Source organism: Procambarus clarkii, chromosome 89, assembly GCF_040958095.1.
Source record: "Procambarus clarkii isolate CNS0578487 chromosome 89, FALCON_Pclarkii_2.0, whole genome shotgun sequence".
NCBI classification, from domain to species: domain Eukaryota; kingdom Metazoa; phylum Arthropoda; class Malacostraca; order Decapoda; family Cambaridae; genus Procambarus; species Procambarus clarkii.
The window spans coordinates 15049135-15070013 of NC_091238.1; the positions used below are offsets into that span (position 1 = coordinate 15049135).

A 20879-nucleotide genomic window follows, 5' to 3' on the forward strand; every position below is an offset into this window, starting at 1 on the left:
TGGTCCCCATGTCAGAAGAATGTGTCAGAACGTACGTAATGTAGTAGTTATATATATATTAGCATTCTAAGCAAGTAATTTTATTTTCAGGCTTATACTACCTTGATGCCTTGTATGAAAAAGTAGTACGTGTGGATCTGCCGGATGGTGGTAACCAACAGATGTTGTTAGAGAATGAGCCTGATCTAAAATCCCTGAAGGTGTTCCAGAAGCGGCCAGGTGAGATGAAAGACTTAAGTAAGTGTTTTACACCGCTTTTCTGCGTGCACCCCTCAAATCAAACATTGACACAGCTTTTTTTTTTTTTTTTAGTTAAATTTTATAATTTTTATTGTTTTAATTGATCTGACTCTCCCTAATATCTGTATTAGACTAATTTGCAGTTAGTGATGTACTTAAAGTTTTGTTTCAGGTACCATTAGACATATTTTTAGTGTGTTTCAAAATGATCTGGAAACTTTTTGCTACATCCCACTTTAGAAGGATAGTATAATTTATCTGTGACTTTAAAATGAGCATGTTCAACCAATAAAAGATACTTTGTAAACTTTAGTAGGTTGTGAACTTCACGTTATTCCCACATACATCTGCCAAGCAGAATATATTCTTTGAAGTATGCTGTTTAAATAGATTATTAAGTTACATGTGGATTAACCTTAAGATGCATATACCCATTAGGATCTCTTCTTGAGGTTATCTTGATGATTTCGGGGCTTTTAGTGTCCCCGCGGCCCGGTCCTCGACCAGGCCTCCACCCCCAGGAAGCAGCCCGTGACAGCTGACTAACACCCAGGTACCTATTTTACTGCTAGGTAACAGGGGCATAGGATGAAAGAAACTCTGCCCATTGTTTTTCGCTGGCGCCTGGGATCGAACCCAGGACCACAGGATCACAAGTCCAGCGTGCTGTCCACTCGGCCGACCGGCTCCCAGGATACTGTTAATCTATTCACTTTACATTGTTTTAAGAGTAAACTGTATTATATTAAAGATTGAGCTTGGGAGGCTATGGGAAAAGTATAGATATATCTATTACAAGTGTGGAATTGGGCTTGTGATGACTAAACTCGTATGTTGTAAAAATCGGCTTCTGTGAATTAATACAAAAGATCATAACTATTGTTTTTTGGTATTGGCTACAAGTACTACTTGAAGATAGGTTATTATTAGCATGGAGAGAAAGGTTAACAATACATATGTTGTAAAAATCGGCTTCTGTGAATTAATACAAAAGATCATAACTATTGTTTTTTGGCATTGGCTACAAGTACTACTTGAAGATAGGTTATTATTAGCATGGAGAGAAAGGTTAACAATACAGTCACAACTCACTTGTTTTCCTGTTTCTAAAAGTGATCAGTCGAGATACATTAGTGAGAGTCATTTTAATTGTCATAGATTCTGCATAAAGGTTGCTTGCATGTAAGTAAGCATTCTCAACTGTCAGTAATGCACTTCCCATCATACATTGCACCAACGCTTGTAATTTCCCCACTGATTGTTTTATTTTGCACATTAAGTTCTTGATATTGTTAATGCTTGATTTGGGTAAGTGGCATGCTGTGTGTTCCTAAGGGCTCTGGTGATAATCGAGTATTAACTGTAATAAAACAAATTTTGTTTTTCAGATTCCTGTTTTTACTTTACTTGTGATATAAAATGTTGTAAAGTACTGGTACTAAAGGATATTATTAAGACAGGTTCCTGCTGTGAGACAGGAACTTATGTCTACTGATGAGACAGTCTTATCAGGTTGACTCTGGCAAAGGTGTCAAAGACTAAAAAGATATGTTATATTTTTTGTCTTCATTGTAATCTTAATTATGTATGTGTAGCTAGATGTTGAAGGATACTTTAGCATTGTAGTGTTTGGCCCGTGTATCACTTACTGACATGATTACTCGGATAATATCAGGTATTTCTGAATTCATCTAATCTAACCTTCATGTTACTCCGGTCACTATATATAATTTTCCCCCATTTGATGTGTTAACTATTTTAGTTAGGTGCACCTCGATGTAGTACAGTACTTTTAAATAACTGTGCAGTTCAGGGGTTAATTGTGAATACTCATTATGAATAGTTAACCTAGTAAATTAATAGGTGGATGGATGATAACAAAAATAGAAAACAAATATTAACTTTTAGGATTTAGAATTGTAATACTGTATGTAGTATTATTTTTACAGTGTATTTACAGAAACTTTGAAGTGAATATGATAGGCATACTAAATGTCAGTTTAAGTGGCACCATTGAGGACATACAGCGCTAAACTCACAACAAACCATGAATAACTTATTAGAATAAAAGAAAAGTTGTTGTACGTTTTTTAAAATTTTAAATAACTTTTGCAAATACTGTACCTGAACCTAATTTCACTTTGTGACTACCAAATATAAGAAATGAGTTAGTGAAGTTCACCTTTCAGACATATAAATAAACACAATAGGATGAGGGGAACTCTGTAAATAACACATTATGAGTATATTTTCTATGGACTAAATAAAATGATTTATTATAAATATGATATGTAAAAACTGATTCCATTTCCTTATATAGGCTAGATGATGTTTACTGCTCTACATGTACATGTACACTTCAGCTGCTATGTTTAAATATAGTAAGGAGGAAAAGGGAACTATCAGGAGAGTCTTAAGCCATTACGACTATATAGCACTTGGAAAGGATCAGGATAAGGATTTGAGATGGGATGGGGGGGGGGGGGAATGGTGCCCAACCACTTGGATGGTTGGACAATTTCTTGAATGCGAGGCAGGTATTTGACACTGAAATACACCAAGTATGAATTATGGTTTGCCTAGCATTAGTTGTTCTATACATTATATGCAATATAATGATTAGGAAGTGGTAGTAATAAAGTAATATACACTTACATGGTTCACCACACGAATATTTCACTCCTTTAAGCTCTCTAACTTCTCCTTCCACTCTTTCTTAAATTTACTACTCGGCTCTCTTAAAATGCTGAGTGTCTGCCTTTGCTATATTATTCCCTTATTTCACAATGTAGTACAGAAAACAAGATGCTTTTTCATATGGTAATAAACCCATGGAAGTGCCTACCTGCCAAAGTTGTAAATGCAAAGACATTACTGTACTTCAGTATAAAATTCAGCTGGAAAAAATCCTCATAAATAAGGGGGGAGGACCTTTGACAATCTGCAGGCTTCCTGTTACTGTTGAGGCTTCTAGAGATGGTGGCCACAAGTAATTTCAGGTAAATTCAGAATCCAATGAAATGGTCAACTCATCCTGCAGTTGCACTGTAAACAACTGCATGAAGAGGAAACCAGTAACATCCTCCTACTGTGGCTATGCCTTAGTCTTAGTTGGCCCATGCCAGCCAAAGATGACTGATATTGAAGCCGCATGACTAGTGTCCATGATTGAGATGGGTCTAGTTGTTTTAGAAAATTTCCTGAGTGTCATAGTTTCTCTGGGTTGTATGATTGATCTCTTATCATAGATTTTATTTACCATGTGGATAGACAGATCATTCAATGCCTGACATTATCTGTGTGTTCCAAGGGTTATCTTCTTGAGGTTATCTTGAGATGATTTTGGGGCTTAGTGAAATGTATTTTGAAGTTAATATTTTTGGGAGTGTGGAATGGATTAAATTCATACATGGAGGTACCACTCTATTAGGAATTTAATTCTATATTATCAAATGTAGTATACTGTACTGTCAAATAATATTTTAGATTTTTTTCCTTGTTCTTTTTTTTTTATATAAGAATGCTTAAATTCTTCAACTCACGTAGTTCTGAATGTTATGCTGCAGAGAAAAGCCTCTGGCCCAAATCCTAGCTTGTGGTCAAATTTCCTTCATACTCTAGACTTTTTACTTTTTGTTTTCAGTTATAAACTCAAATCCATGTATGGTGGGCAATGGTGGATGTGAACATATATGCATTCCAAAAATTAGCAAACAACGAGCCTGCAGATGCACAACTGGTTACAAAGCTGATGGTGAAAAAGCCTGCAAACCTTATGACAAATTTGCAATTGTATCACAGTTGGAGATTGTGCGAGGCTACAGCCTAGATGGAGCAGGAGAGGCAATGTCTCCTATTGCTGGCCCAGGTGAGTTCGTTCATGTTCATATAAACAGTTATACTATATTGAAGTAAGTAATTTGTAATACTGTGAATGTAAGGCATAAGTAACAAGGGATATATATATATATAGCTGTAATAGTGTTTAAATTAATTCTTTATATGCTTATATACAAATTTCCATGTTTTCCAGGTCACAATGTTCTCCACATAGATTTTCACTATTCCAAGAACTTTTTATACTGGATTGAATTCAATCAGGGTGGATCCAATGGTATCTATCGATCAAGGCCTAATGGTTCTGAATATGAAGGTATTGTCACGGACGGTATTGGATCTAATGGAATCCGTGGCATAGCTATTGACTGGATTGCCAATAACATGTATTTTACCAATGTGTTCCCTCATGAAACTTATGTTGAAGTATCTTGGCTGGATGGAACTAACAGGATGGTCCTAAAGAGTTTAACGAAAGACTCTCCAAGAGAACTGGCAGTTAATCCAATAAAGAGGTAAGCCATTAAACTAAATCCAAGTTTTAGCCCTTGAACTATCTTAATAATCTCATAAATGTAGCTTTAAATATACAATACTGTTTATTAAATGCACTTTTCTGACCAGTACATTTAGTTGCTCCATATGTCAAGATCCTACTGACCTCTGGTTACAATGTCACAGTATGACTAGAAAGACTCATGTGAACTTGTTAGGCTAACGGTCTAATCACCTAATGGGTCACTACCATTGACTGTTACCAGGTGATTGTACTGACACCACTTTCCACCTGAATCCTAGGCAGAGATAAAATCCCTACAAAACACAAGGGGAAATGGGGAAGAAAGTATAAGGTCATGAGCTATAAAGCCATAACCTAAAGTACGAACTCACAGAATCCGTCCTTACTTTCTTATTTAGAGTATATTATATATATTTTTATAATATATATTATATAATATATATTATATATATTTTAGTTCATATACCCAGTGCCAGGTTTCAGAACATTTCCTCAGTTGCAAAAGCCACCCTAACTACAACCTGGGCTGTGAAGCTTAATGACCTCTAACGATATCTCCTCTGAGGCAGTTTGGCTCCCTTCAGTTGGTCCAACTTTTTTTTGAGTTAGGCCTTTACCTTGTTATGTTTTGGGACTTTATATCTCACTTGAAACCTTCACATAATCAGCATTTTCTTGAGAGACTTTTTCTGGTCTATGTCATCTACTGAGACCCAGGCATGGGGTTTTTGACATTTGAAATCGGACCATCACCACCCGGTTTTTAATGACTTTCTATGTCCCTGCTGCATGTGAGTTGCCTTGTTTCGAATAGAGCTTTAAGTGGAATGTGATGTCCCTTTCTGAGAGGCATCTAGGCTGCTCCCAGTTTATGCTCAATTACCCTATGACCTTTCATCAGTTTGCTTGGGTGCTCTGGGCTTAAAGTGAACATAGCCACCTCCCCACATCAGTTGTGCAGTATTATATGTACATTTTTGGGCTTTACCAGTAAAAATGTGGCCAATTCAGATGTCCGGCAATCACGGATGGAAGTGGGCTCCACATGATCTGGATTACCTAGCATAGACAGTACTGGTGTTGTCACCTAGTGGCAGTTGAAGTAGTGGGTAGTTTGCTAGTTATGGAATCTCAGATCAATTATTGGTTATTTTAGAGGGATTGTTGGAAGGGAGTGTCGTGTGGTTTGTTGCATTCTTTGGTGTTTTAGGGAGCTTTTTCTGTGATGAATTAAGGTATGCTCTGCATTGCTTTTTGCTCCTAAAATGTTGGACAAAACCATTTATAGAGTTGCTTGTCTTGTTAGGGCTCAACATCAGTCAAGCTTAGCATAATAGCATGTTTGATGAATCCATGGGTATGTCTCTGGGCAGCCACGAAGTTGTCCTTCTTGAAGGGTTTTCTTTCTACTCGATTATTTAAAGTTAACGTCTTATTGTCAGTAAAATGTGCAAATTAAATTAAGTCATTGAAAATTAAGTAATGTACTACATATAAGTTTTGCTTTATCTCTACATCAGCAGTAATTATTAAGTTATTTTATTTTTGTATTTTTTCCAGGTATTTGTATTGGCTTGATTACGGACAGTTTCCCATGATAGGCAGATCGTACCTTGATGGTACAAACTGGAAGCCAATTGTGACTCAGGGAGTTAGTAACCCACGTGACCTCACCATTGACATGTTTTCTCATGATGTTTATTGGGTTGATGCAACTTTGGATGCCATCAACAAAGTTAGTACCGATATCACGGACTGCATTGTACTTGAAAATATACACTTATTTTATGCTTGACATGAGTATAAATTTTAAATAATATGTCTGAATTGGCTTGGTTTTATATTTTAACAAATAAAAGCCTAGCTTAAGTATAAATAATTAAATTTGTATCGTTGAAAATTACAGGTTAGCTTCAGTGGTGGAAACCGACAGTTTATTCGTCGTAATTTACCAAATCCCATGGGTCTTGCTCTTTACAATAATCATGTGTACTGGATTGACCGTAACCTTGGCACCATCTTTCGGGCGTCCAAATACCCTGGCAACACAACTCAACCGGAACGATTCAAGACCAATATGGACAGTCTTAGGGATATTGCCATCTTTGATGTCAGCAATCAGCCATCTAAGGTACAGTATATAATAAAATGTAGAATTATTTCAATAGATAGAACACATGAGAAACAGAACAGAGGAGTTTATGTAATAATTGTGACTTTTTTATCTGTATTTATAATAACAGCAATAATAATAATAATAATAATAATAAATAATAATAATAATAATAATAATAATAATAATAAAGAAGTACTGTACATGTGTATTATATAGAAGTGTAAAAGATGGAGAGTCAATTAGAATTGTTATTATTGTTATTATTATTTTATTATTATGATTATTTGATAATAATTGCCCTAATGGATTTTTTCATTATTATTATTATTGACAAGTTTCATAGTTATTATGTTCATTTGGTCCCTAAGGCAAGTTCCTGGTTACCCTAGTTAGGATTAGTTCAGTCAGGGCAGACTGACATTCTGCAATGGGAACATTTCAAGCTGTTCCTGCAAGTTATACGGATGAAAGAGAGAGAACGAAGAATACACAGTCCAACTCAGAATGCTGCCTAAAAGTGCATTTACATAGAATTCAAGGTGGAGAATCTCAAATGCACCATTGGATGTACTGTTCATCAAATCCCAGGAAACATGCTTTAAACAAGTTGTGCACAGAAATGTGAACTATGGATATACATATCAATAAGAACATGAGAATATCTTTGGGATTAGGCCACAAACAAAGAGGTGCACATAAAAGTTAGCCATATATTGCAATACATGTGGATGACTGTGTTGTACCAGCCTGTACACAGAAAGATGTGGGCAGATATCAAAACCCATACCCAGCATACTCTAAGCCTAAGCATACAAGATATGAAGCACAATCAATATAAAGAATGCCCCACAAAACCCAGGCTCTCGAGCTTGGGTGAGATCCATTGGAGCCAGGCTCTCAAGCCTAGACCAAATTCTGTTGCAACAGGGACACAAAATGGTGAGGACAGCCATGAGCTGAAAACAAAAAACAAACAGAAACCACATTTTCAGAGAAGGTATGGAACCATTATATAGGTAACAACGTGAGCGCCCACCCAAATGTGCATGACTAACAATACCCTCGTGGTAAATTGAAAGTCCACTACCAAGGCCTCAAATGAAATCCCAAGACACAGTTAAAGTAGTGATACAACACAAGAGGAGCTTAACCACACCAAAAGAAATGCCAAACAGTCCCAGAGAAAATAACTCTTAAAAGCTGTCATCCCTCAACATTCATCATCAAGGAAGACAGTCATATAACAAAGTTGAAGTGGACAGCAATAGTCAGATTCATGCAAGTGATTGAACATCACACTCTGAAATGAGTACTTAAAGCATGAGAACCTCAGTGTAGAAGAGTTTCAAGTAACAACCAATTAACTTAATCAGCTACCAAAGCAGGCAAACAGAATAAGGAATGCTATAAGTGAGGGATTCCTGCTCCTCTCTTGTGCATAAAACACAAGATAATTGTAAGAAAATGGGGTGATATGATGTTTGGGAATACACTTGAATGCACCAAATAGGTGGTGGTGAGGGACAATACAGCCTAGAAATGTGAGTGCAGTGAAACCCACATTACCAAAACAACAACTTGTGTGCTGTGAACCACACACCCCTAACACACATGTACTGATCCACCCTCATACTCAACATTTTTGTGTTGAAAAAATGAAACATCGCATAGCTAGAAATTTGTTTTCTTTTAATTTTTGCAAATAAATAACTAATTGCACACAACATATAAGTAGTTTGGAGAGTGCTGTCATTGAGACCTCAATATTTAGCTCATGGACAAACCATGTATCGTCATTCACAATAATGTGTTTTCTGTATTGATAGATTCCTAAATGTATAACTGGATACGTTATATATCATGTACAATACTGTATATGTTGAATGTTAGCTTTTGTGTCACATAAACTTAACAGTATATTGGGTTTCTTTAGTGGTTTTCTATTTACAGGCTGATACACCTTGTACAAGATTGGGTAATGGAGGCTGTGCTCAACTCTGCTTCTCTTTTCCTGTTGACCAACCAAATATTGCTAGATTCCGATGCGACTGTGCTTCGGGGATATTGTCTGAGGACAAACGAAGCTGTGAAGATTCTAAAGAATTTCTAATCTTTGCAACAAGATCAGAAATTCGTAGCCTCTCTCTGACACCCAAGAGCACCATTGTGCCATTTGACACAATTAAGGGTTTAACCAATGTTGTTGGCATTGATTTTGACTACAATGACAAGCAATTTGTGTTCACACAGATAAGACCAGACACAAAAATTGCTATGATTCCCAGCTCATCACCATCTGCAGGTGACATAAAGACAATCCTGGATCAAGGGATTAATCCTGAAGGCGTAGCATACGATTGGACGTCAAAGAAGATTTATTGGACAGACTCTGCTAATAACAGCATTTATGCCATGAATACAGATGGCTCACATATTGTCATGATCATTCAAGTAGATCGACCACGTGCAATTGTCTTGGATCCCTGCAGAGGGTAAGTGTCTCAGTGTAGCCATGTAATTATTTATACATCTTACAGATGACCACTTTTGATAATAGTAATAAATGTAACAATATGTACCCTGTGGTTTGGTTTTACTGCGTTAGGACAATGTTGATCAAGTAGCGCATACAATTTAATGTATTGAACATACAGTATTTACTTTAATTAGTCTGCTATTTATAGTTTTAGAAGAACTCTTAATAGATTAATGAAAAAGGGCTTTTGTTAGTTTTACAAGACAGTTAAAAAAATTGTCCAGACCAATGTGAGAAGTAAAGCCGATCTTCCTGTTCAAAAACCTTAGGAGTTGAAGTTTGTAACCAGTAATTATAGGAGAGAGAAACCAGACGAGTGTGTGTTAACTGAGGTATCATGACTGAAGCCTGTCTTTCAGAATACTTCATTTTACTCTTATTTATTGGCTATGGAGAATGTCAGATCATTCATACCTAATTAGTTAATTACTAATATCCAACTCCTGCATTTCAATATAATACTCACTACCTCCTCCATTCATGTACTATATTGCATTTAATCCTATCACATTAGTGTTGCATAATAACATAGTCAGTACTAAATACAAGGATTAGGTAGTATTTCTGCTATGTAGCTTATTCAGAAATTGAAGGTTAAAATATCTCATAAAATATGGTGTAGAAGCATTGTTATAGAGTCAGAGATTTCTGACAGTTATTAAATTTTAAATTTGGCAAATCTGTCCAGGGATTGTCTGTTAAGAGGAGTACAGACTGAATCCTTTGTGTAATTTTGTTTATAGTTTCAACTACTGTTACTTCATTCAGCAATGTCCAGTTGTCCCATAGACATATTAATGTACCAGCCTGATTAGTGCGACCTCATCCCTCATGTACTGGGATAGCCTCAATCCAAGCACTGGACCCACCTTCATATTTTCATGATGTTATTAATGATCAAAATAATTCTGTACTGTTGCTAGAACGGCAGATTCCATAATGTAATAGTCTATGCCTGTCATTATCACCTGTATATTGTATATCATTTGTTATAGTTCTTGAGCATTCACCTACTTCTTTATTCTCATTTATTGTTGTTTACCCCATTATACCTATAAATAGTTTTATCTAAATTCTTCTAAGTTTTGCTTGAAATGCTTTGCATAATAGTGGCTTCATTTTTAAGTGTAACCCCTGTACCTACAATTGTCCCATCTTATTTTCTTTGTATGCACACTCTTATGAATACAATTATTATTACTACTATTGTGTTGGTTACTCATTGTTAATACTTTGGATATTATTAGTAGACAATTTAAATGATGCTCATGTCAATGCTGCAGGCACATGTATTTCACCGACTGGGGAAGGTTTGGTACTTCTGGCAAGATTTATCGTGCCACAATGGCAGGATCATTCAGAGAGGTAATCATTGGTGATGATCTCTCCCAGCCTAGTGGCCTGGCTATTGACTATGAAGAGGAGATGCTTTACTGGACGGATGCTGTAAAGGAGAAGATTGAAAGATCTTACCTGAATGGAACAAAGAGAGAGGTTAGTAAGCATATGATTTTCAAAGTTGGGTGAAGCAATACAGGTTTTGCAGTATGTGCCTCAAGTATAACAGCTATTATGGAACTTGTATTATCCTGTTCACAGAATGAATAATAATGGTATAACATAGTAATATTTGTTATCAGGCCAGTAAATATACAGTATTTTGGGCATATCTTAAAACAAACAAGGAGGCAGTATATGTAATTATCAACTTTTTTTTTACAGAGCATATTTAAAGAGATTTTAATTAAAACCTGTCCATTAAATCTAGTGAGATTTTAAAGGACACAATGTTAGACAAAAATGATTAAAATAAGTTTTTGTTTTTTTTCAGCTTCTCATCTCGGCAACTATTTATCCTTTTGCTATAACAGTTCATAAGAATTACATATACTGGACTGATCTTCAGCTTCGGGGAGTATTCCGAGCAGAGAAATATACAGGAGGTGACATGGTAGAAATGGTTCGCAGGCTAGAAGAATCTCCAAGAGACATCCATGTTTTCTCTGCCGAACGTCAGACTTGTGAAACAAATTTGTGTGAGATCAACAATGGTGGATGTGCCCAATCTTGCCATCCAAGCACTGATAATAAGGTAGTGTGTTTTGTTTAACTTGGGAGCATAGCTCTCTAATACAGTATTTTGTTGTCAACTGAATTGTAATGCTGGTATGTTTTAGATTTTTATTTTGTTGTTTATCAGAATTTACTCTACAGTAGTTAAAATTCTGCAAATAAGTAATTCTTCCCAAGTGTAAAATTTGCCATCTGGTTGATTTTTAGAAGTTTTTGTATGGTAATAATGGATCAGCATTATGCCAATACTGAAGTCTCTAAAAATGATCAATATATTAAAAATCAATCAGTATATAGTCTTATATTTGGTCTGTAAGAAAACAAAAATTTTCCAATCTAGAAAGTCTAAAAAAAATTCCTAGTGGATACTTATGCAAAACTGAATCGCGTGTTTTTTTATTATTCTTGCATATACTAGAATGTACATATATATCTGGTGTGATTGGAGTGAACTCCTGAACACACCAGAGAAGTAACTGTCAGTGCAAGGGCAATGCTAGATTAGCACCCAGGGATGGGGTCACCCTGAGCACATGCTGCTCGAAGCATACCTGGAGCATACCTGAAGAGGGTTTCGGGAGTTCTACTTTCCGAGTCCGGCCTGAGGCTATGCTTGAAGTGTAAAAATTACCAACAAGCAAATGGCCATCAGCGACAGTACTGACCTTGGAGCCAGCTGTTGGCTGTGAGCTCTGGATTGCCTGATGGCAGCCATCGGTATTAACAGATTTGAGCTAATTTTCAGTAAACTAGTTGTTAAGAATGTATTGTTTGTAGAGGTGTTTGATTTTCATTGCTTCATTTCTTATAAATCTTGCAGTTGTCTGTAGAGCTTTGCTGGCTTTCTGGATGGCTCTGGTCTCCAGTAGGCCAAGTAGTGGAGACTCATCTCAGTAAGAGAGCTTTAGGGAGCCAGCCACTAAGTGGCTACTTCCAGAAATACAAATATGCAAGGGATGAGGTATATCTCTAGGGGCCTCATTCCTTGCATATCATCCCTAGTTAGGAGCCTTAACTGGTACAGTAGAGGGTGGTGAACATTTGCCTTGGTTTAATATTTACATATTAATTTATATGGAAACATTGTGTGGGGCACCGTGACAACAGCAGCTAAAATGATTTGTTCCCTTTTTATTTTAAGGTTGAGTGCAAGTGCAATGCAACTCTGAAGCTAGTCAATGAAAACAAAATGTGTGTGCCGCAGAACTATAGTTGTGATGTAAACAAATTCTATTGTGCAAATGGGAAATGTATATCTCGCTTGTGGGCCTGTGATGGCTCTGATGACTGCGGTGATAACTCTGATGAAGATAGAAACTACTGTAGTAAGTATTAGTGATGTTTATTATTTGTTAGTTTTTGGTTACAAAATGCAGTAAGAAAATTAGCTATGACACATAAAATCATTTATGTATTTAAGCATAGAAAGGGTTCATTTCTAAATATAATTAAAATGATCTTGGAACAGCTTACCACACGTGCAGTCCTAGCGAGTTCCGATGCAAGAATGGTCGTTGCATTTTCTCCACTTGGAAGTGTGATCACGAAGATGATTGTGGTGATGGGTCAGATGAAGAAGGCTGCGAGTATCCTCCATGTGCTGAGGGAGAATTTACATGTGCCAACCATCGTTGTGTACCACTGTCACAGGTTGGCTTCTTAACTTGTTTTAGTTATGTTATTTAAGAGAGTTTACAGGTAATTCTGTTATAAATTGTGTGGTTGATACAGTCGAGTCTTTATCATTGGTAATTGGTGTCAGAGATGCCTTTGTTTTTATATACATGCACATTTTTTATATATATATATACACACACACTCACTCACTCACTCACTATATCTATCTACCTATCCATCCATCCATCCATCCTTGTATCTCCCCCCTTGGTCTCCTACCTGACCTTCTTCCCAGGATGCTACTCCACATGAGTTGTACATATTGTACACATTCTTCTTCTCCTGAGCATCAAAAGCATTCATATACTGAATCACCCCTAAGATGTTCACAAATTTCCTCCTTGCCTTTGTTATTCCTCGATTCTCTTCTTCTTTACCATTATCAGACTATCGTCTTACTCATCCTGCTGCTGCTTATTGTATGGTTTCTTGTTGATTGGGACAGAAAGCCTGTATTTAAGCTTTTTGAATTTCCCTTTAGCCAACTAGAGGGATCTTCTGCAGGATGTTCATATTGCAAGATACAGTGTCAGGCTAAGTTCTGCAGAAAGAGGTCATATTGGTTTTTGGAAAAATAGTAGGTTCTACACTGTACTCATATGGGTATACCTTTTATATTTTTAGTTGTGCAATGGTGTAAATGACTGCAAAGATAAGCACACTTCCGATGAAACAAGTGAACGATGTCCTGAGGTAACGTGCCCGCCAAACCACCTCAAGTGTTCAAATACAACCATCTGTGTGGAACCATATTGGTTGTGTGATGGCGACAACGACTGTGGCGATAACTCCGATGAAAATGCCCTTCACTGCTCAGACAGATCATGCCCGCCTAATAGCTTCAGGTAAAATATACAAACTTTGAATATTGAACTACTGTATACTTTTCTACTTGCCCTTCCATAAGTTTGTAAACATCTTTTGCATATAGAGTATTTTTTTAATATCGAATTTCCTGTATATGACTAAGTTTGGTAATGCAAGTTATAGATGAAATTATATGATAAACCATGAAAAAACGTTTGGTGTATAATAATGTATATTCTCGGATTATTAAAATGACTTTTATGTATATGTCGGTAGATGTCCAAATCATCGGTGTATTCCGGGTACCTGGCACTGTGATGGTGATGATGACTGTGGTGATGGTGCCGACGAGCCTGGTGAATACTGTGAGCAAGAGGGTCGCACGTGCTTTGGAGACCTTTTTACCTGTGACAATGGCAACTGTGTACCAAAGATCTACATCTGTGATGGCGATAATGATTGTTTGGATGGATCTGATGAAGATGACAGACATAAGTGCAGTGAGTTTATTAAGGAATTTGTTGAGCTGTACTGAACTTTATACCTGGTTTTGTTTCAAAACTAATACCACAGATAGTCCTAATGTTGGTTTATAAGATTTAGTATTTTTTTTTTATTCCAGATTGCTCTTATATAAGCCCATTCTTACTATTCAGTGTAATCATTTTAATTTCAAGAATCTTTTCAGAGGAATAATTGCCCAAGATCAATTTTTTTAATGATGACAATGACTTGTAATTTGTTTTTTCTTCAGACAACCGCAGATGTGATGACGAAACTGAATTTACATGCAATGCGAATAAACAATGGGGCCGAGCAATGTGCATTCCCAAAAAATGGGTGTGTGATGGTGACCCAGATTGTGTTGATGGTGCTGATGAGAACTCCACAATGTTGTACTGTCCTCCACCAGAAGATTGTGGCGATAATGAATTCAGGTGTAACAACCGACGATGCATCAGTAAGGTGAGTACGGCTGTGTTCAACTTATGTTTGTAATTTTACAAATGAATACCATTTTTATTGGACTTCCCAGCATGGACATGCTGCACCCTTGGGCCTTGCAGGAAGTTCTCTTCTTCAGGCTGTGCTCTTAGGTCGATTTCCTAGGACTTCTTTGCTTTCATTGGCTTTGGCCCTGTCTTTGCCTGGAAATTCCCTCCAGATACAAGCTGATATTGGTTTCGCTCATGTAGCAAGTGGAGTTCTTCCTGCTCAGTGTTTCCATTTGCAAGAAGTCCAAAGTTTCCCCTGTTGGACTTTGTTTTTGGTCACTTGTGGGGTGTTGGTCTCCAGCACTGAGGTTTCTTCTTCTTGCTGGTTGGACTTGAGTGCCAAGGGTTGTATTTAGTAGCATTTTACTCTTCACTGGTGTAGCTCTTGACTGGCTCTGAATTGGCCGATTTCATTCTCATATGTTATGGTCTTGGGCTTGTGTTTTTATGCCTCTTCTTGCTCTTTCTTTTCCTTATGCCTGTTCAATTGGGGGCATTGTTTGATTTCTGGATGGCCTTTCTGGCAGCCTGCCCTTTTGGGATGGGATACGTTCTGCAGTTTTTCTGTGGCGTGTTCTGGCATGCAGCCATACTCTGGCATGCAGGCGTGCTCTGGCATGCAGGTGTGCTCTAGCATGCAGCCATACTCTGGCATGCAGGCATGCAGGCGTACTTTGGCATGCAGGCATGCTCAGGCATGCTTTGGCATGCAGAGCATGCCAGAGTATGTCTTCCCTCATTTGTGGCCTGGTGAGGATGGCTTAAAAAGATCCCTACTACATTGAGGATGTAACTATCGCACTGATCAGGCTGAAATTTGATAGTTCTGGGGAGAGCTGGACGTGGCATTAAATAAGTGTGGCTGGGTGGCCTACTTGGAGAGGAGCTTTTTATATGTAATCAAAGTATTGTACTATATATGGAATTGCTTGTCTTGAAACAGATGTGGAACTGGGAATACTGTTGATCATAGTAATGAATGAAAGCATAATATATAACAAAGATGCAAATACTGTAATCTTTTTGATTCCAGGACTGGGAGTGTGACTTCGACAATGACTGTGGTGATGGCTCGGATGAAGGACTTGCATGCAATAGTAAATATCGTGTATGTACGACTGATGAATTTAACTGTACCAATGCCAAGTGTATACGCAAAACCTACCATTGTGATGGAGAAGATGATTGTGGGGATAACTCAGATGAAGTTGGATGTGGTAAGTTTTTAGTTTCCTGTCTGAGCATAAATTAACAAACTTTTAGCATTTGTACAAAGTAAAAATTCTCTCAAATATTGGTACTGTACCTTCTGATGCAAACATTGGATAGTTTCAAGACTTCAAAAATTTGGGTCCTGTATTTGTCAAGGAGAATATCAAATATCAATATAGACTAGTCAGTTTTTAATTTTAACACAGAATGTATCGGTAATTGAGAGACTTTGCTAAGTGATTGGTTTATTCTTGGCGAGCATTAGAGTAGTATATTACATCCAGATTTTTGCCATGACATTGTTTGATAAGTATTTTACTCCAAATTTTATTATTTTTTAAATATTATTTTCATAAATATATCAAACAACATTTTGTATACTCTATCTACTATATTATCTATGTTGTATGAGAGGATACGGAAGTTAAAAGCACTATAATCTGGTAAGCATCAAAGATTGTGAACAGCCTGAACAGATTATTTCAAGAATATTGTGCAGATTAAATGTGGGTTTGTGTGAAAACTTTGAGAAAGGATATGGCAGTCCCACCACTTGGTGGTACAATTTTTTTTTTTTTTTTTTTTTTTTTTGAGATATATACAAGAGTTGTTACATTCTTGTACAGCCACTAATACGCGTAGCGTTTCGAGCAGGTCCCTGGAATACGATCCCCTGCCGCGAAGAATCGTTTTTTCATCCAAGTACACATTTTACTGTTGCGTTAAACAGAGGCTACAGTTAAGGAATTGCGCCCAGTAAATCCTACCCGGCCAGGATACGAACCCATGACATAGCGCTCGCGGAACGCCAGGCGAGTGTCTTACCACTACACCACGGAGAAATGGTCTCGTATCTTGTGATAAAGAGGAGATTGAGCTGGTGACCCATCTCTTTCATCTCTCCATTAATGGGACAGTGCCTCTCAACTAGTCTGAAAATGGGAAATTGAATAGTCATCATGAGAACATTTAAAAAATAGGGAATTGAGTAAAATGAAATGGCCCTGTTTTGACCCAGTCCCTCAAGTGCTCCTTTTATCCAGCAGCCAAAAGTGTTTTATCTAGTGTATAGAGGCATGTTTTGCCCTCAGACACCAATAACATGTTCACTAGCCATGACAAGTTACATTCCAAACATTATGGTCATGTACTGGTAGTTGGGGAACAGAGACAGTGGCATATCTAACTCAAACCACCGCTGATACCAACTTGTTATCTTACAAAATCTCAACATTCTATTATACAAAAGAACTAACATTAAACTTGACAAATCCCCACAAAACGAAAACTGAAATAAAATTATGTAATTGCTCTGCTTTGCAATCAGCTGCTATCTCAACTGCAACAAGTTGGCATCAGCGCACCACAACAGGCTCAGTTGCTCCTATGACCAAACTCCAGTGAAGGAAAGATCTATTAACAAAAACACAGGTGCCAGGTGACTCAATAAGGAGATGAAAGAGGAGAGGAGCCACTGGGTGGAGAGACAACTGATGCCAAGGCAACAGAACTGTTGCAGGCCATCCATCAACAGAACTCTTCCATCTGCAGGAAGCAGATGGAAGAGAACTAGTGCAGAGCAACACACTGCTATGGGTACAAGAACCAGTGCAGAGCAACACACTGCTATGGGTACAAGAACCAGTGCAGAGCAACACACTGCTATGGGTACAAGAACCAGTGCAGAGCAACACACTGCTATGGGTACAAGAACCAGTGCAGAGCAACACACTGCTATGGGTACAAGAACCAGTGCAGAGCAACACACTGCTATGGGTACGAGAACCAGTGCAGAGCAACACACTGCTACGGGTACGAGAACCAGTGCAGAGCAACACACTGCTAAGGGTACGAGAACCAGTGCAGAGCAACACACTGCTACGGGTACGAGAACCAGTGCAGAGCAACACACTGCTACGGGTACGAGAACCAGTGCAGAGCAACACACTGCTACGGGTACGAGAACCAGTGCAGAGCAACACACTGCTACGGGTACGAGAACCAGTGCAGAACAACACACTGCTACGGGTACGATAACCAGTGCAGAGCAACACACTGCTACGGGTACGAGAACCAGTGCAGAGCAACACACTGCTACAGGTACCTGGCAAGGAAAGTACAGTATGGTTCGATTGCTAGAACCAACTGACCCATATCTCTGAGCAGGACATTGCAAAAATGAATGGAGTTATAGTAGCATACTTCCTAATGTTATGGACTTTGAAATAAACACAGACCTGATTAAGCTTCACTATCCTGCAGAGGAACTCTGAGAAAACCAATATGAAAAGATTGAAAAACGGCACAAGAAAACTAAAAAACAATTTGGTGAATAAAGTGCTTAAAGCCACAAAATAACAAAAGATGCAACGAACTCTAAGCTGAACACACCTGAAACTCACGTCCCTAGAAGACAGAAGAGCAAGGGAAGACATGATAACTACCTACAAAATTCTCAGGGGGAATTGACAGGGTGGACAAAGACAAACCCTTTAGCACAGGTGGAGCATGCACTAGGAGTCACAGGTACCCAAATGAGCCACAGAGACATTAGAAAGAATTTTTTTAGTGTCAGAATAGTTAGTAAATGGAATGCATTAGGCAGTGATGTGGTGGAGGCTGACTCCATACACAGTTTCAAATGTAGATATGATATGACGAGTCCAGTAGGCTCAGAAATCTGTACACCAGTTGATTGATGGTTGGGAGGCGGGACCAAAGAGCCAGAGCTCAACCCCTGCAATCACAAATAGGTGAGTACACCAAGACTTCACCAAATTAGAACTAGTTAAAGGCAGGAACTCATTACAGTACAGTAGTAAGAAATGAAGGTGGCAAGAGCCATACAAACTAATCACCATCACCAAAGGACAAAGGTTCTAGAAGGTTATCCAGGGCATAGAACTTTCCAACACGATTCCCCAAAAGGAAGAAGATTTTGAAAGTAAAATATCTGGGGAAAGGGGAGGATGACATGATTGGGAACAGCCCCATAGTGCCACTATGTCTAATAGATAAATTTCATATAATTATAAAAAAAAAATTCAATTTTTTTTAAATTATATATAGTGAGTTGCATTTGTAGGGGGCCCTAACCTCGAAGAAGAGGATATATAGCATCTGGGAAAGCCTTGTGGGGGCACCCACATACACTCACATACCACACTGCTAATTATTTGTTGCAATTTTTAATATGATTAGTTTTTAATACTGTACTTTGAAATTTTAACCAATTCTTTTTTCCAGTACCAAAGAAAAAGTGTGATCCTGGACAGTTCCAGTGTAAAAATGGAGAATGCATAGAAATGAAGTTAGTATGCAACAAAGTGAGTGAATGCTCCGATGATTCTGATGAACCACTTCATTGCAATGTTGATGAATGTGCAAAGGTGGAACTACATCAATGTGGACATAAATGCATCAATACTATCATAGGATTTGAATGTGCTTGCAACACAGGATATAAGTAAGTCATAACCAACAAACTTTTTGTCAGTTCCTATATGCAATATAGAAATATATTTTACTTGATAAGCAAAGCATTTTTTTTTAATTAATTTTATTTTTACAGATTGATGCCAGATGGTAAAGCATGTGAAGATGTTAATGAATGCAGAGAAGTTGCTGGTGTATGCTCTCAAGAGTGTTTCAACACTCCCGGCTCGTACAGCTGCAAGTGTGACGAGACTTTCTATGAACGGGAGCCAGATGGCCGAACCTGCAAGCGGCTTGATAAAACAGTTCCTTGGTTGTTCTTTACTAATAAATACTATGTGAGAAGGCTAACTACTGATGGCTCACAGTATTTGCTAATGCATCAAGATCTTAGAAATGTTGTAGCCTTAGACTTTGATGTTAAGGACAGTATGTTATACTTTGCAGATGTAACCGCAAAGACTATATACAGAGGTAAAATTAATGGCACTGAAAAAGAAGAAGTTATTAAGCATGATAGCCATGGGCTTGAAGGTCTGGCAATAGATTGGATAGGTCGAAAAATTTACTGGTTGGACAGACATAGTAAGCAGCTAGATGTAGCAGAGCTTAATGGTACCAACCGCAAAACTTTGAAAGCCAGTGGAATTAATGATCCAAGAGCAGTGGCACTTCATCCTGGTATTGGTTATGTTTATTTCACTGATTGGCACCTCCAGACTTACATAGGTCGTATTGGAATGGATGGTTCAAACTTTTCACGCATCCTTAGCTTTGATGATAAGGTAATATGGCCCAATGCCCTCACCTTTGACTATTTTACTGACAGAATTTATTGGGCTGATGCTCATCTTGATTACATTGCATATGCTGATCTCGATGGTAAAAATCGACATGAGGTCATAAGTGGTTCTAAAGTGCCTCATGTGTTTGCCATCACTGTGTTTGATGATTATATGTACTGGACAGACTGGAATTTGAAAGCTATACTGAAAGCTAACAAGTTTACGGGTGAAGATTTCCAGTTCCTCCGTAATACAACACACCGACCATATGATATTCATGTATTCCATCCTTTACGTCAGCTACCATATGACAACCCCTGTGGGGATAACAACGGTGGCTGCTCACATCTGTGTCTTCTTTCACCTACCGCTAATGGATCAGTAACATATGTCTGCGCTTGCCCGGACCAATTCTACCTAGAGAGAGATAATAAAACTTGCATTGCAAACTGCACTCGTGGACAGTTCCGTTGTGCAGGACCAGATGACAAGTGTATTCCTAAATACTGGAGGTAAGCATAAAATATTGTTACTCAATTAGTAAAGCAAATTATAGGTTTTGCAACCCTTCCTTCAAAAAAGCTACTACAAATAGTGACTGAAGTCATGTGTTCAAAAATAGACTGTAAAACAAAACAAAACAAAT

General features: G+C 37.8%; 1 protein-coding gene across 3 annotated transcripts in view; it reads left to right on the forward strand.

The window, feature by feature from the left end:
• The window catches only part of mgl (low-density lipoprotein receptor-related protein megalin), a 413751-nt gene that overhangs the window by 373315 nt on the left and 19557 nt on the right, over positions 1–20879 (forward strand). For 2 of the 3 annotated variants that reach the window (XM_045766930.2, XM_069318071.1), the window contains 16 exons: positions 91–237; positions 3884–4108; positions 4274–4592; positions 6158–6332; positions 6504–6728; positions 8664–9205; positions 10533–10743; positions 11081–11341; positions 12464–12647; positions 12791–12972; positions 13624–13844; positions 14083–14306; positions 14561–14772; positions 15835–16018; positions 19260–19479; positions 19585–20745. In XM_045766930.2, the coding sequence (XP_045622886.1) occupies positions 91–237; positions 3884–4108; positions 4274–4592; positions 6158–6332; positions 6504–6728; positions 8664–9205; positions 10533–10743; positions 11081–11341; positions 12464–12647; positions 12791–12972; positions 13624–13844; positions 14083–14306; positions 14561–14772; positions 15835–16018; positions 19260–19479; positions 19585–20745 (4693 nt within the window). The remainder of the gene's footprint in view (positions 1–90; positions 238–3883; positions 4109–4273; positions 4593–6157; positions 6333–6503; positions 6729–8663; positions 9206–10532; positions 10744–11080; positions 11342–12463; positions 12648–12790; positions 12973–13623; positions 13845–14082; positions 14307–14560; positions 14773–15834; positions 16019–19259; positions 19480–19584; positions 20746–20879) is intronic. The other variant, XM_045766931.2, reaches the window with a different exon arrangement.